The sequence below is a fragment of the Poromitra crassiceps genome, assembly GCF_964638095.1.
Source record: "Poromitra crassiceps genome assembly, chromosome: 13".
NCBI lineage: Eukaryota > Metazoa > Chordata > Actinopteri > Beryciformes > Melamphaidae > Poromitra > Poromitra crassiceps.
This window is the reverse complement of record NC_139644.1, coordinates 47,796,200-47,812,099: the sequence shown is the minus strand read 5'-3', so window position 1 is coordinate 47,812,099 and position 15,900 is coordinate 47,796,200. Positions and strand designations below refer to the sequence as shown.

The window sequence follows — 15,900 nt, the reverse complement described above, 5'->3', positions numbered from 1 at the left end:
ATCCAGTCTGTCCCGCTCCTTTATCTCCCCCAAAAGTACTAGATAAACGAGATCGTTCTCCCTGGGGTTTTGTCAGGCTATATTGTCAGCCTGCTAGAAAGTCTATATGATCTTAAACTTCCTCTCCTGGCCCGAACTCTGCCGCCTGGCCACTCTGGCACTCCCGCTGGTGTCGTCTCTTGTCTTCCACAAATCCGTGACCCAACTCCGGTACCGCCCAGTGGTCCAGAAAATCTGAGAAAAACACGGCAATTTCACAGCGATGCGACGTACGAGCCCTCTCTTGTAGGTTCGAAACCTGTTGGGCGCCATGTCATTGTGCTCGATATGCCGTACAGCGTATTGACGCGGGTTACATCTCTTATAGCTAGCCTATCCGTTGGTTATTTTCTTATGGACATCTGTTAAGGTATAGAGGGCTCTATTCTCCCACAGGCCATCGGCGCTATTACGGGCCTTAACCGCAAAAAAACGTGCCTTGCGCCTGTTTCGGCAAGATAGCAATAGGCTTTAGGCTGCCAAATGCGCTTTAGGCCGAATGGGCGTGGCGCAGTCCCAAAGTGGGCGTGTCGGCGCTAAATACCAGCCTAGTCATATCTTGGGAGCTGGCCTACATTTAGCGCTTTGCGCTTTTCAAAAGCAGGCCTATTCTTTGCCTTCACTGCTTCTTCTCTGTCACCCTTCTCTCTCTCTCTCTCTGAGTTCCCAGCATGCATTGTGTTTCTTCATTTCGCTACTAAATAGCCACCAAATGAGCCAAAATAGATATAAAAGGTAGTTCTAAATTAATGTGTAATGGTAACACAGCCTGCCATTGTCAACATTTCAATATTGGACCAAATAAAACCTCGAAATGAAAACACCACCCTATGTGAAACATATATGTCCTCCTGGGCATATATATACCCCTTGTCGAGTTAACGTGATTTAGAGAAGTAACAGCGGAACGCGCTTCGGAACGCGCTTCTAATGGCATCTGCTATACTGTGATGTCCGTCCAATAACTTGGCCCCATTTCACATTTAGTTTTACAATAAAAACACATTTATGCAATGACTTGACATAATGTAGGGTATATTTATGTGCATCATCCTTCCTGCAGCAGGCGAGAAAAAAATATCTTTCTGGACAAACTTTCACCAATCTAATAGGCTATATTTTTCTAGCTGATGCATAGAACATTATTTTCACTTTGATCTTGCTATAGTGTAGCGTATTTACATGCTTGCAGTATTGAAACTGCAGTTAGATTGGTTTGAGAAGCATAATAATATGGAATAATAGCCTATAATGCAGACAGACAGGCTGGATGAAGGGAGGGGGGGGGGGGGGCAGAGCGTTTGGCTTTCGTCTGGTTTTGCGGGATCACTGGAATTGGAGCTAAAAAGGCAAGCGTGCGATTCGTTTATTGCACTTATCCAATGAGCATGACGGTGCATAATTTTACGCCTAAAAGGCGTGGTTGTAATGCTTTGGGCTGCATCTAGCGCCAGCACAACGATATCAAGTGCGCCTTTCCACGCCCACTGCTTTGATCTGCGCCTGCCGCTCGGCCTAGAAACTGCGCCGATGCAACGATAGGGGCCAGAATGCCTAGCTCACTAGTAACCCGCGGGGTAGAGAGATTCGTCCAACTGCTAACCACCTCCTATCCTCAAGTCCGACCTGCGGTATTTCACCCTTTTGGAGGCAGTGGCCTACACCCCCTAGGGGTGATCACTCGAGTTAACGGTGGCTCTCTCTAGCACTGTCTGTTGTTGTGTTTGTTGGAAAATTAATTCTAACTATGTGTTAATCTGCACTGGTTAAGGTCGTGTTAAAGTTTTTCCCTTGAGATGACAATTCTTGCTTAACCTGACGATGTTTCGACACACCTTCCATGTCAAGTAGTCGTTTTAAGCTTGTCATTACCAAAGGCCTCCAGAGTAACCTTTAAAGGCGTGACACGTCAGGCTAAACCAAATATCCCTAGTATTTTTACATCACGAGAAGAAGCTACTATCAACTATTAGATGGACCTTCGTTCAAATAAGAGAGATGAAATCAGATGTTGGCGCAAAATAGTTGCTTTTTATTTTGGCATCATAGCAAAAAGCCCAGCACAATTGCAATATCTTATACAGTTCTAAATCATTCATGTAATACACACTTAAGCCTACATAATATCATTTGTCTTCACCCCTAACTTTAAACTGAATAAACACTTTCAATCTCACCACAACTATCCCCTCAAACTTATTGAATATCATTGCTTCTTCATACTAGACTAACATTTCAATTCAGACTGAAACAGCATATATTTCACATTTGAATTACATAACACTTCGTATTCATTAGATCCCACGGCCCACTAAGATGCATACATCGGAATACATCTCACTCCACGCATTGCATTTCAGACAACTCCCTAAAGGTTGTATAGATACAGTTGGTAAATCAGTTACTGTAATCTCCCTCCGTTGCTGCAATGTGGCTTCCTGCCACCTAATAATAGCCGTCGGCTAGTGAAAAAGGTTGCTTCACTTGTGGTTCAGAAGGAAAAAGCAACTTACTTATTTTCTGAACTAACTTTAAATAAACACCCATTAAGACTCATTCCCCAATGAATCATCGTCATCCTGTGCCCAATCGCCAACTATGCATTAGAATCATAAATACTATGATTCACAAAGACTTTTCTTTAATCTGACTTTCATCAGTTCCTGCGCGTGTGGACATGCTGTGGTTTGCAACGGTTCAAGTGCCCCACGCTCAGTTCCTTAAAAGAGAGGAAATGTTTTCTCTCTCTTTAAGCAAATATAACACTTCTAATAATACTTCATAACAAATCAACGGGTATTGTTACCCAGGACTGAAACAATCCTGCTAGATAAATTCCATTACAACCGTTCCCAGAATAAAATGCTGTCATATGGAACCTCTAATCATCCACAGTACATGTATTCACTTCGAATGAGAAACCATTCTAACCCTCTTTCCTAATAAGTGAATGTCATTGCATTTTGACATTTTGATCCCGGTGTGCAGGCCTGAAAATGAATTATTTCTAAACTTTCACTGAATAGAATCTATTACCCTAGAATTGTATATTATATAAATGCACTTGTTTTAAGTGATGAAATTAATTTAAAGGGTTTTAGCATACCAGACACTTAAACACAGTCACTTTAAAATATCAGTGTGCAGGTATGAAACAGACTTATTTCAAAACTTTTAACAAATACAATCTATTCTTCTATAATTGTATATTATATAAATGCATTTACTTTAAGAGAGGAAATTCATTTAAACCCTTTTTCATAGATGACAATGCATGGCACATTGAAATATCAATGTGCAGGTATGAAACAGACTTATTTCAAAACTTTTAACAAATACAATCTATTCTTCTATAATTGTATATTATATAAATGCATTTACTTTAAGAGAGGAAATTCATTTAAACCCTTTTTCATAGATGACAATGCATGGCACATTAAAATATCAGTGTGCAGGTATGAAACAGACTTATTTCAAAACTTTTAACAAATACAATCTATTCTTCTATAATTGTATATTATATAAATGCATTTACTTTAAGAGAGGAAATTCATTTAAACCCTTTTTCATAGATGACAATGCATGGCACATTAAAATATCAGTGTGCAGGTATGAAACAGACTTATTTCAAAACTTTTAACAAATACAATCTATTCTTCTATAATTGTATATTATATAAATGCATTTACTTTAAGAGAGGAAATTCATTTAAACCCTTTTTCATAGATGACAATGCATGGCACATTAAAATATCAGTGTGCAGGTATGAAACAGACTTATTTCAAAACTTTTAACAAATACAATCTATTCTTCTATAATTACAGATCATTTATCCACATTTTCTCTGAATAGAATAATTTACCCTAGGTCTTTGCCTATAGCAAAACCCACTCCTATAAATGCCAACTATGATTCTAATTATATATCCAATAATAAACTACCTTATTTTAGGCAATTTATTGGACAATATTTGTTACAAATTGTAATTTCCTAAATTAAATTAGCTTTTTCCCCTTATATCATGTATTTCCTGTTTTACGACAAAACGGCTTCGCTAACCTAGTGCGTTCACCACCGCTAAATCACATTGAACTTCCTCCCAGCCCAGCCGCTAACCAACAGGAACATAATATTCTTTAACAGTTAAAAACCCACTTCCTTTCCTCCGGCAGAGAGAAGAAATCAGCCCGAAACCCATCTAACTGTAATCTGTGCCAACGACAGATGGTCTCCTTATACGGACTACATCTTGCACCTGAGCTTAAAAAGGTTTCCTACCCTTCAGAGTCAAACTGTGTCTCGGTCGGGGATCGCTCTCACTCCGGGGCTGCCTTAGGCTGGCTGGCTGGTCCGTGGATTGGTTCGTGGTTCAATCGGAAATGGCATCTGCACGCACAAGGACGTGAAGACCCCGACTGAAGATTTCTCCTGTCTTTTATAATAGATTTTCGCTTAATCATTTCCCTTAACCAATATCCTACCTACCACTACTTCCTCATTTCCCCCCGACTTGCTTCCGAACAGGTCACTGAACTTACTCAATATCCACCTTGCAGCACCTGTGACTTTCCATGGGAACATTTCCACATATGTCCAGACAACCACTGTATTTTTCAAGCATGCATGGATGCGTGCCGGATGCGTGCCGGATGCGTGCCGGATGCGTGCACTGTTAGGATGACGTCATCATTCCTACTTTGACGTCGTCATTCCTACTATGATGTCATCGATCACTGATGATGTCATGATTCATAAGTGCCTCAATCATGCCTTCCGATGGCCTCGCTGGTGATGTCATAACACATGTGATGTCATATTCTTTTATGCTATAAAGGTCCGCTCCGGCAGGCTCTCGCGAGTGATTCATAAATTCACATCAAGGATCATGCAATCTCTGCAACGTCTGCAACCTGCAACTTCTGCAACCAGCAACTTCTGCAATCTCTGCGACCGTTCCCAAACCTCGAACTGTGCAGCCCCAGCCATCAAGTTCCACAACACCCCAGCTTCTCAAGACCTACCAAGTTTCCCGTGGCCCTCAACTACCCGCGAATAGATCCACATGTCTAACACCGATCCTGACAGTATGAATCACTCGCGAGAATAGACGTCCCGCCGGGACGTCTATTCGTTCCTGACTCCGCCCGTTCTGAGGTTCTTCTGTGGGGCCACTCGACGCGGCTTACTTGTCACCCTGGGGTTAGACGGACCCTTGCCTTCATCCGCAGGTGCACTTGGTGGCCCGCCATGGAGGGGGATACTAGGGAGTTCGTCGCCGCTTGCCCGGTCTGCGCCCGAAACAAGACTTCGACTAAACCCTCGTCAGGCCTTCTCCGCCCCCTTCCTATACCTCGTCGCCCTTGGTCTCATATGGCCATGGACTTTATAACCGGACTCCCCCCATCCGATGGGAACACCGTCATCTTGACCGTCATTGACAGATTCTCTAAGTGGGCTCATTTTATTCCACTTCCTAAGCTCCCGTCCTCCAAGGAGACGGCGGACCTCTTGGTTTTACACATGTACCGGGCACATGGCATTCCGTCTGACATTGTGTCCGATCGGGGGCCCCAGTTCATTTCTCAGGTTTGGAAGGCCTTCTGTACGGCTCTTGGCACGACTGTCAGCCTCTCGTCGGGTTATCACCCGCAGACTAATGGCCAAGCCGAGAGGGTCAACCAGGAGTTGGAGACCATGCTGCGTTGCACCACAGCTGCTGACCCCTCCCACTGGAGTGCCCAGTTGCCGTGGGTTGAGTACGCCCACAACACGCACCCCAACGCCTCTTCCGGCATGTCTCCCTTTGAATGCTGCTTCGGTTTTCAGCCGCCCTTGTTCCCCTCCCAGGAGGAGGAGGTTGCGGTGCCTTCCATGCAGACACATTTGCGCCGTTGCCGTCGCACGTGGAAGAGGGCTCGCGCATCACTATTACGTTCCTCTGCCAAGACGCAAGTCCAGGCTAACCGCCGCCGCACACCGGCCCCAGCCTATGCGCCGGGTCAGAGAGTGTGGCTCTCGTCTCGGAACGTTCCCTTGAAGGTTGAGTCAAGGAAGCTTGCGCCCCGTTTTATCGGGCCTTTTGTTATTGAGCGGGTTGTGAACCCTGCGGCTGTCCGCTTGGTTCTACCTGCTTCTCCCTGTCGCATCAACCATACCTTCCACGTATCCCAGGTCAAGCCGGTGCACTCTAGTCCCTTGTGCCCTCCTGCGGCGGCCCCCCCGCCGCCTCGGTTAATCGACGAGCACCCTGCCTACACGGTCCGGCGGCTGTTGGACAGGCGACGCAGGGGTCGTGGGTTTGAATACCTGGTGGATTGGGAGGGGTACGGCCCCGAGGAACGCAGTTGGGTTCCCCGCCGGTTCATCCTTGACGCTGCGCTCATTCGGGATTTCCTTGCGGCTGATCGGGCGCCGGGTGACGCCCGTTGAGGGGAGGGTACTGTTAGGATGACGTCATCATTCCTACTTTGACGTCGTCATTCCTACTATGATGTCATCGATCACTGATGATGTCATGATTCATAAGTGCCTCAATCATGCCTTCCGATGGCCTCGCTGGTGATGTCATAACACATGTGATGTCATATTCTTTTATGCTACAAAGGTCCGCTCCGGCAGGCTCTCGCGAGTGATTCATAAATTCACATCAAGGATCATACCAATCTCTGCAACGTCTGCAACCTGCAACTTCTGCAACCAGCAACTTCTGCAATCTCTGCGACCGTTCCCAAACCTCGAACTGTGCAGCCCCAGCCATCAAGTTCCACAACACCCCAGCTTCTCAAGACCTACCAAGTTTCCCGTGGCCCTCAACTACCCGCGAATAGATCCACATGTCTAACACCGATCCTGACAGCACATTGCCACACACAGCATGGTTACCCATGGCCCTGTGTGTGTGAAACTCATAATGTTTTAATTCTACTGTACTGTAACCTTAGTTTCAAACGTATCCACCAGACACATTTAGAACACATCGATTACCACTTGTACTCTATTAAACACTAGGGGTGTCACGATACACTCAGTTCACGATACGATACGTATCACGATACTGGGTTCACGATAACGATACGATACGATACGATTTTAACAATATTTTTTTAAACTTGAATAATGACAATATATGACTGGAAAAGTAGTATTTTATTTGAAATGCACAAATACAAAACATGCTGTTGTGGGAAATTGTTATTACAATAACAACTAGAAAAAACATGAGATTGGAGATAAGGCTTATCTTGAAATAGAATGAGTTACACCGTCACTTAGATTTACTTTGAACTAAAAGGTTTCTCAGCAGTATAAATTCTCATTATGCATCTTCAGTTTTTCTTCAAACTCAAACAACAAGACTTTTCTTAGTCTATTTTTTATGCATCTTCAGTTTTTCCTGTCAAGTAAACAGTTTTGCCAGAAACTCAATTGAATGGTTTCTCTCCTGTATAACTTCTCATGTGTCTCTTCAGAGACTTGTTCAACTGAACTACTTTCCACACATTGAACTTCAACAAACAAAGACGTTTCTTTGTCTACTTTTGGAAAAAAAAAAAAAAAAAAAAAAAAAAAAAAAAAAAAATTTTTTTTTTTCACGATATGAGATTTCATCTCAACGATACATATCGTGACGTTTCACTATCGCGAAATTTCGTGGGACGATATATTGTGACACCCCTATTAAACACATAAACAAAACCTGATCATAAACCTTATAATTACTGAATTATAACATCATAATGCAATAACCTCTAACTTCTTCTTTTCTTCATGCCATTCGGCTACTGCTCTCTGAGCAACACCAAGCCATGGTGTCCCAGATGACATCACTCCTCTGCTGAATGTGCACGTTGGCTTGTAGGATATATGACCCTAAGTCACTGTGGGGTTCGAGGGGATGTGGGTGCACCGTACCCATTTCGACAGCGTTTAACGCCAGTTTTAGCACCTATGGCCAGTGGGAAGATAGAGCACTGGATCAGCAAGCAATAACCTGAACTGTATGTAATGTATAAACGATTACACCCTACGTTGAGACCAGTGTATGATTATCCTACCCTTTACATTTATATGCAATCCTAAATTAAAGATGGCTAGCTTGATGCACTTAGGTCAGTTGTCAACGTCTGCTAGAGGGCTGAGTCACACGTTTTTCTGTCACACTGAGAGGATGAGGGATATTGATTTATGTCTAACAGCAGTTATGATCGTTGCTGAATGGAAACTAATTCATATTTGAACTTATATAGCCATGTTTCCAGCAACAAAGACAATCTGCTTATCTGACTTTGTTTATTCCCTCAGTGTGGATCATGGTGGAGAGCAGATGTTGAGACCAGGTGTGAGGAAATGTAAGTTATCTAAGTTAATTTGATTCATGAATACGCTAAACTTGACCTCATTCAATGTCCGATCATTTCATGATTTCATAACAGAATGCCAATAACATTTTATGTATTTAACTGTCTGGTTAGACTAGTGGAAGCTTAAAGGTACTATGTGTAGGATTCTACTACTAGTACTATTAAATATCACCAAACCATTACCTTGTATTTGTAGAGGGATGACAGTGAGTCATTTCTGTGTTTACAACGAAGCCACGCTTCCTCCCTGTGTTGTGGTTACAAGCTTTACTTTCTGCAGGGTGCCCGAATGGGCGTGATTTGTTTACATAGAAATCCCTCCCTGGAGAGGCCAACCTAGTTAGCCCCGCCCAGCCCACAGCCAAAAACAGAATTTTGATGAGCAAGATGGCGGACCCCGATGCGGGGCGCTTCCAGGCACACTCATCCACCTTAGAAACTGCATACTTTAGCCAAATCGCCGCTGAAAAGAAAGATCTCAGACCAGAGTCAACCTTGCCGATCTGGCTTTCACTAGATGGAGAGCCCTACGAGCAGCTATAGGGCCTGCAAAGTGACTCGGAGCTGGCGTTAGTTCTCCTCATGTGTAAGTAACTAATGTTATAGCTTTTGCATGTCCCATTTCAGTAACGTTAGGCATGATAGCGAAATGTACAAGTTGTTATCGATATTGTGAATTTGTTCTGAGAATGTTGTAATCACTAGTTGGCTAACTGTTGCTTTTCACGGCTATTCAAATGACTTTACGCTGCGAGTGTGGCCTGTTGCTGGATTTGATTAGGTTGTTGTTCATGTATAACTCATACACAGACATTCTGGTGACAAGTTGACATGCATGACATAATGTTACTTCCCATTACAAATTTTGCATGCATTTTCTGTTATAATTACGTCCAGTTGCTGTCACTATGACGCAGAACGGTATAGTAATGTAAAAACTTAGAAACTTAGAGAAAAGCTAGCTTTGCTAATGTTAGCAGTTTGTTTTTCTATTCTGTCTCACTAAGCAATGTTACATTAGAAAATAGCTGAAACACCTTCCAAGCAAATCAAGGTTTGGAAAAAGTATCTAATTCATGACAATGTGGAGGAACCCTGTCTTGATATATAGCAGCTACAAAATAGATGATTCAAATGAATACTAAACACATTTCCATTTGTCTGATTTCCAAGGTGCCAGTCATCCAGAGAGGATAGGAGAGCTGACGATGTCCAAGCCCTCTGAATAATTTCCTTGTCACGTACATCTGCTGTTTACCCCCCACTGCAAAAGACTGGCTCCTGTGAGCAATAATGTCCTTTTTTATTCAGCCAAGCTGCTAGATTGATCGTTTCTTTATGTCGCTACTTTATGTCCACAGCAACTATGTCTTCTTTTTATAAGTGACAATTTATCTTGTACAGTTTTACTAGAACACACACTGGTATCTCTAACTTGTCTGTCACTATAACAAGGCAGAAATAGTCAGGATAGAAAACAAGTGGACCAACGATGATGATATTTGAGATGGAGAAATTGTGCTTTTATAGCAAACCTGTATAATAAATGTTCCATTATCTTTGATGTTTTCATATGTTTGCTGTCTGCAATCTTCTGTACACAAATACAGTTGACCATGTCTCTTTGGCCACTATTCTCCATTGTGACTCTGTTGTCCATTGTAACAGTTGATTGGCCTACTTTATAGCTGAGTGTGTATAGCTACAGTAGCCTACCAGTATTTGTGTTTCTGTGTGTATATATAGCCTACTTTATATAATAGACAGTGTATGTGATGTTTCACAGTACATTTCACAACTTTGTTAATCAGAAAAAAGACTTTATTTGCAAAACTAAAATATATAGGTATATGGGCTACACCAGAATGATGTGACCAGTTCCATCCAGCTATGCGGTTCTTCAGGATGTCGACAAGATCTGCTATCGTCCTGCAGCCGACCTTCCTCTCTGACTTCTGTCCCGGGCGACCCTGCCTCCTCTTTGTGCATCGGGTCCCACTGGTGCTAGCCTGGGCTTCAGGCATGCACCTTGGTCTAGGTTTGCCTGCCTATAAAGAAACAGCAGTGATTCAAGCGTTTGAAATTAGTTTGAACAACTGTAACAATACTAGCGTTGCACTATGAATACATTTTGGCCATGTCTTGGTATTAGCAGACGAACAAAAACACATAGGCTACAAGCTACTCACTGTTGCCAGACAGTTGTGGTTAGCTAGCGATGTCCCCAATATTGAATTGAAATCATCCTAATTTAGCTATGTCAAACAAGTTTTAGACAACGTTTTGGCTAACCTTACTTAGCAATAGCAGGAGGGCTAGCAGGCTATTCAGAAGGTATATATATGTTACATGGATTTTGATCGGTTAGCAGATGATACAAATAACAGTATAGCGTTACCAAGGGGACTATTGGGACTAACCTAAAGTTTTATGACTATCATGTGAAATTTGTCATTACTCAAGCCAAAGACATAGCCGATATGCATTTGTGCTTGTTTTATGTAGTTACGTCTGCAGTAGGCATTATCCACAAAATAGTTGTTAATTTCTCCGTTGCTTGTGGTACAAGAGGGGGCCGGGGGAGGGGATGTGATGAGAGGGAGGCGTGGGGAGCAGGAAGTGCTCCGCGCTGGTGGGTGGGGTCAAGATTGTTTGGGTAACACCCCTTTGTTTTGGTTGGAAATGGCGACATCATAGTGGACAAAAAAAGTCACACATAGTGCCATTAATGTGTAATTGGCTTAACAATGCAAAAAATAGATACAAAATAACAATTTAATTTGATTGAAAGATTTGATTTTTAATTAATTAATATAGTGAAAAAATGCCAGAAGGATTTCTAGAGAAGATCTACAGTGGAAAATGAATGGAAATTAATTAACTACTACTAGCCGCACCGTACTCATGTACACGTGTGTGTGTGTGTGTGTGTGTGTGTGTGTGTGTGTGTGTGTGTGCGTGAGTACAGTGCGGGTTTGCTGCTCTTTCCTTACCACTAGCCCCTCTTCTCATGACATACCTAGGACATATTTGTTGTTGATATATTTATGTGGATGTTTCTTCATTGTCACTCATGAATAATGAATACATTTAAGGGTCTACATCTTATACATCTAAATATTAGGAGCTTACCTTCTAAAATGTACCTTCTAAGAGGTTGGCTTGCTTATAATAAACCTAGTGTAATTACACATTCTGAGACATGGCTTAATAGTTATATCTCTGATAATGATGTTAAAATTGATAACTATGGGCCCTATCTTGGTACAGGCCTTAGGCCCAAAAACTGGCTTTAAACGCAAAAAAATGTGCCTTGCGCCTGCCTCGGGAAGATAGCAACATGGTTTTAGGCCCTGAAATGCGCTTTACGCCAAAGAGGCGTGGCACAGTGCCAGAATATGCCAGAATGGGTGTTTCGGCCTTAAATACCGGCCTAACGATATCTTCCGCCCTGGCATTAATTTAGCGCTTAGCGCTTTTCAAAACCAGGCCTATTCAGTGCGCCGGTTGCACGGAGCTCTCCTCTGCCATCTCACTCTCTGTCCCCCCTCTCTCTCTCTCACTCCATCTCGCCTCGCGCATCAGACAGGCAGCGCATCAGACAGGCACAAAGCCACACATGTGAAATCTCCCAGTATGCATTGAGGCCAATCCGTTTGACAAGAAATAGCAACCAAATCAGCTTAAATAGGGTAAGTGGTAGATCGAAATAATGTTGCTCTTAACACAATTGCAATTGTGGAACATTTCAATATTGGACAAAATAAAATTGCAAAATCAAAACACAACCCTATGTGAAACATGTAATCCGGGTGGTATATATATCCCTTGCAGATTTAGCTCCTCCAATACTAGCGCTATTAGTGGGCGTGGTCAGGCGCATTCCCTAATCTTTCCTCGGCGCTAAAGCCGGCACTAACTATTTAACCACGCCTTTTTAAGCGTAGAATTATTCACAACTGTGGCCATTGGTGACCTCGTGTAAAGCAATCTCATTCTCCCCTTCCAAGCTCCAATCCAGGAGAAAGCGAATCCAGTCCGGTTGCGGCTGCATGCTGTCATCTCTTCATGCCAATATGGATATCTCAGCGCATCACAGATCATAGCCTGAATAAAACGATTCAACCTACAGGCAAATACAGATCTGTTCAGCAGGGCTGATGGTCTCCCTGTACAATATAGAATGTTAACTATCGTGACATTCCTGATACCATCCACTCACATGATCTTTATATGTTGTAAACACATAACTTTCACAATAGTGAACAAGCACCCCCACTCGGCTCATTCAGGGCAGGCTTATAACTTGTAGGCTACCTGCACATCACAGCACAGGCTAAATGATGCGACATAAATATACATTATGTAAAGTCATTGCAAATGTGTTTTTGTTGAAAAAGTACGTGTCAAGTAAGCTAAGTCTTGTTGGAGCGGACATCACAGTACAACAGTGTTACGGTTGTCACTCAACTATAACACGTTGTATTTGCGACGGATATATATAGCCTACGGCCTGGATTACATGTATGTTTCATATTGGGTTGTCTTTTGATTTTTATGTTTTATTTTGTCCAATATTGAAATGATCTAGAATTGCATGTTGTGTTAACATAAATATTATTTCTATCTCTTAGCCTACTTCGGGTGATTTGGCTGCTTTTTCTTGTCAAAATGTATTAAGCCTCAATGCATGCTGGGAGAGATGCATATGTGTGGTGTTTGGTAGGGGAGCCAGCGCACTGAATAAGGCCTGGTTTTGAAGAGCGCTAACCGCAAAATTAACGCCACTCGGCGTTCTCGCCTTTCTAGTTTCATCCATCTTGCTTGTAGATGCAGGGATTCCCGCCACAACACTGGCCACATAGTAGGCCACGTCAGTGTCTATGTCACTCACTTTGCACGCGCTGGCCAGGGGACTGCGTGACAGGGTGTCCGCGACCAGCAGAGTTGTCCCGGGAGTGTACTCTGCTACTGCATTAAATCTCATGAGCCTCATGAGAAGACGCTGACACCATACGGGAACATTGTCCAGGCTGCGGGTGTTAATGAGAGGCACTAGTGGCTTGTGGTTGGTTATCAGCTTAAACTGCTCCAGTCCAACGAGATATCTGTCAAATTTCTCGCACGCCCACACAGCAGCCAGCCCCTCCTTCTCAATTTGGGCGTAGCGTGTTTCTGCTTCAGTCAGGCGTCTGGAGCAATACGCCACTGGTTTCCACAGCTCCCCGTAAAGTTGAAGTAGCATGCCCCCCAACATAACTGCTTGCGTCGGCCGACACAGCAGTGGGCTTGGTCACGTCGTAATAGGCGAGCACTGGTGCAGTTGTCAGTAGCTGTTTAATCTGTTCAAAAGCTGCTTGTTGTGGATGACTCCCTGTCCACGTGTTCTTGTGTTTTAAGAGTTCATACAGAGGCTCTGCCACAGTTTGGGAACGTATTTTGCGAGATAGTTCACCATTCCCAGTATCCGCTTCAACTCGTGCACATATTCGGGTGGTGATAGCTGCTGTATAGCTTCCACTTTGTCCGGGTCCGGCCGTTCAATGAGGTGCCCGAGGAACCGCAGCTCACTCTGCTTGATGGAGCACTTTTCACGGTTGAGCTTCAGACCAGTGGTCTCTATGCGCTGCATCACCTTCTCCAGGCGACCATCATGCTCCTCTTCTGTGGCACCATACACAAGTATGTCAACCGTAAACGCCTCAACACCCTCCATCCCCTCCATCCCCTCCAGGGTCTCCATCATCTTCCTCTGAAAGATTTCGGGTGTGCTTGTTATCCCGAACGGCAGCTGCTTGAAATTGAATCTGTCGAGCGGCGTGATGAAGGTTGTGAGCTTACAGCTATCTGGGTGTAGCGGTATCTGGAAGAATCCACTGGCTGCATCCAGTGAAGAAAAGACAGTGGCCCCACTGAGCTTTGCTGTTGGCAGAGTGAACTGTTCCCTCTTTACAGCCTCATTCAGCCTCTTGAAGTCGACACAGCTACGGGCTTTTCATGTGCTTTTCTTTAACACCGCAGCATGGGGAGGGGTACTCGTCGTGCAGTGTATACAGCATATGGCTGAGCATTGTCTTTCAGCTGTATTCTCACAGGTTCTGTTTTTAATGTCCTACTGTATGCTCACCATATGCTTACATGTGCTTGTGCTCCTTTGCACACAGTTTCCTCCACTCTCCTCACCAAATTCATCTTCACAGACATCTGCCTGCTGAGTAAGTTGTTTACAGAGCGTCCCCGGATGACATATGCTGTGAGTGGGAGAGTCTTGCCTTTGTAGGTGACAGTGCTCTGGATCTGTCCTAGGCACTGCAGCTCACCGCCTGGGCTATCCAAAGGAATATGTGCAGGCTCCAGTGGTATGTTGGGGATGAGTGAGTGGTAGGTCTCTTCGCAGATTATGCTTACATCGGCCCCGGTGTCGATCTTGAACTCAACCGGTGTGGAGCCCAGCAGCAATTTGATGGCCCATTGCTCTGCTGCTCCGTCTGGCTTCCCAGAGGAAGTATGACTGCTGCTGCTCCTCCATTGTCTGTGTAACAACTTCACGTACTGCTCTCCTGTTCCTGCACACTCTACTCCAGTGTCCAACTTTATTACATGTGTTACATGTGGATGTTCTAGCTGAGCAATTTTCGTCTTTGTTATGCCTCACTTTTCCACACTGTCCACATTGGCCCTGCTTATTCCCCCTTTTGGCTTACCGGGGCGGCTGGTGCATTTGCTGTGCTTCTAAGTGACTTAATGTACTGCCCCCGTTGCTTCACCTTGCATGCTGATTTGCGAAGTAACCTCCTCAGACTGCCTAACCGTCTCGATGGTCAGCGCCAGCGTCAGGTACTTTGTTAGCTGCAATTTTCGGGAGACCTCCTTGTCGAGTATGCCAACAACTATCCGGTCACGGATGTTTTCATCTCTGCTCCTGCCGAATTCACAATGTTCTGACAACTCGTACAGAGCCCTTATAAAAGTCTCGGCTTTCTCTCCTGGTCTCTGCACACACAGATGGAAGCATGCACGTTCGTGTATCACATTCCTCCTTGGCACAAAATATTCATCAAACTTTGCAAGCACTATATCAAAGTAATCTTCTTGTGCATCATCGGTGAAAACAAACGACCGGTAAATATTCTCTGCCTCATTTCCCATTGCGTATATTGGCAGCTTACTTGGACGGGGCCATCATCCTTGTCCAACTTTGTGGCGGTCCGGTACCGCACAAAAGGCTGCCGCCAATCTGGCCACTCGCCAGGCTTGTCGAAGGAAAAGTTAGTCGGCGGGTTGAATTTAGCCATGACTTCTCACGTTCACTTCTGACACCATGTAAACAATAGACAAAGGCTTCTTGTAGCTTTAGCTTGATTTTAATGAATCGCTCTTGAGGCAGCATGACATGTCAGTACTAGCAGGAAACACATACAGGTAAAGTAGCTTGACACTTCCTGTTGTTGCTGTCATATTACCATAATGGACACAGTACAGCGTAAGCGCATTATACTAC

General features: G+C 43.9%; 1 protein-coding gene across 1 annotated transcript in view; it reads left to right on the top strand.

Moving 5' to 3' along the window:
• LOC310788607 (uncharacterized protein) overlaps positions 1-15,900 on the top strand; it is a gene marked incomplete at both ends in the record, with an annotated part of 145,234 nt that overhangs the window by 97,125 nt on the left and 32,209 nt on the right. The window contains one exon of the mRNA XM_083650135.1: positions 8,341-8,387. Coding sequence (XP_083506261.1) covers positions 8,341-8,387 — 47 coding nt within the window. The remainder of the gene's footprint in view (positions 1-8,340; positions 8,388-15,900) is intronic.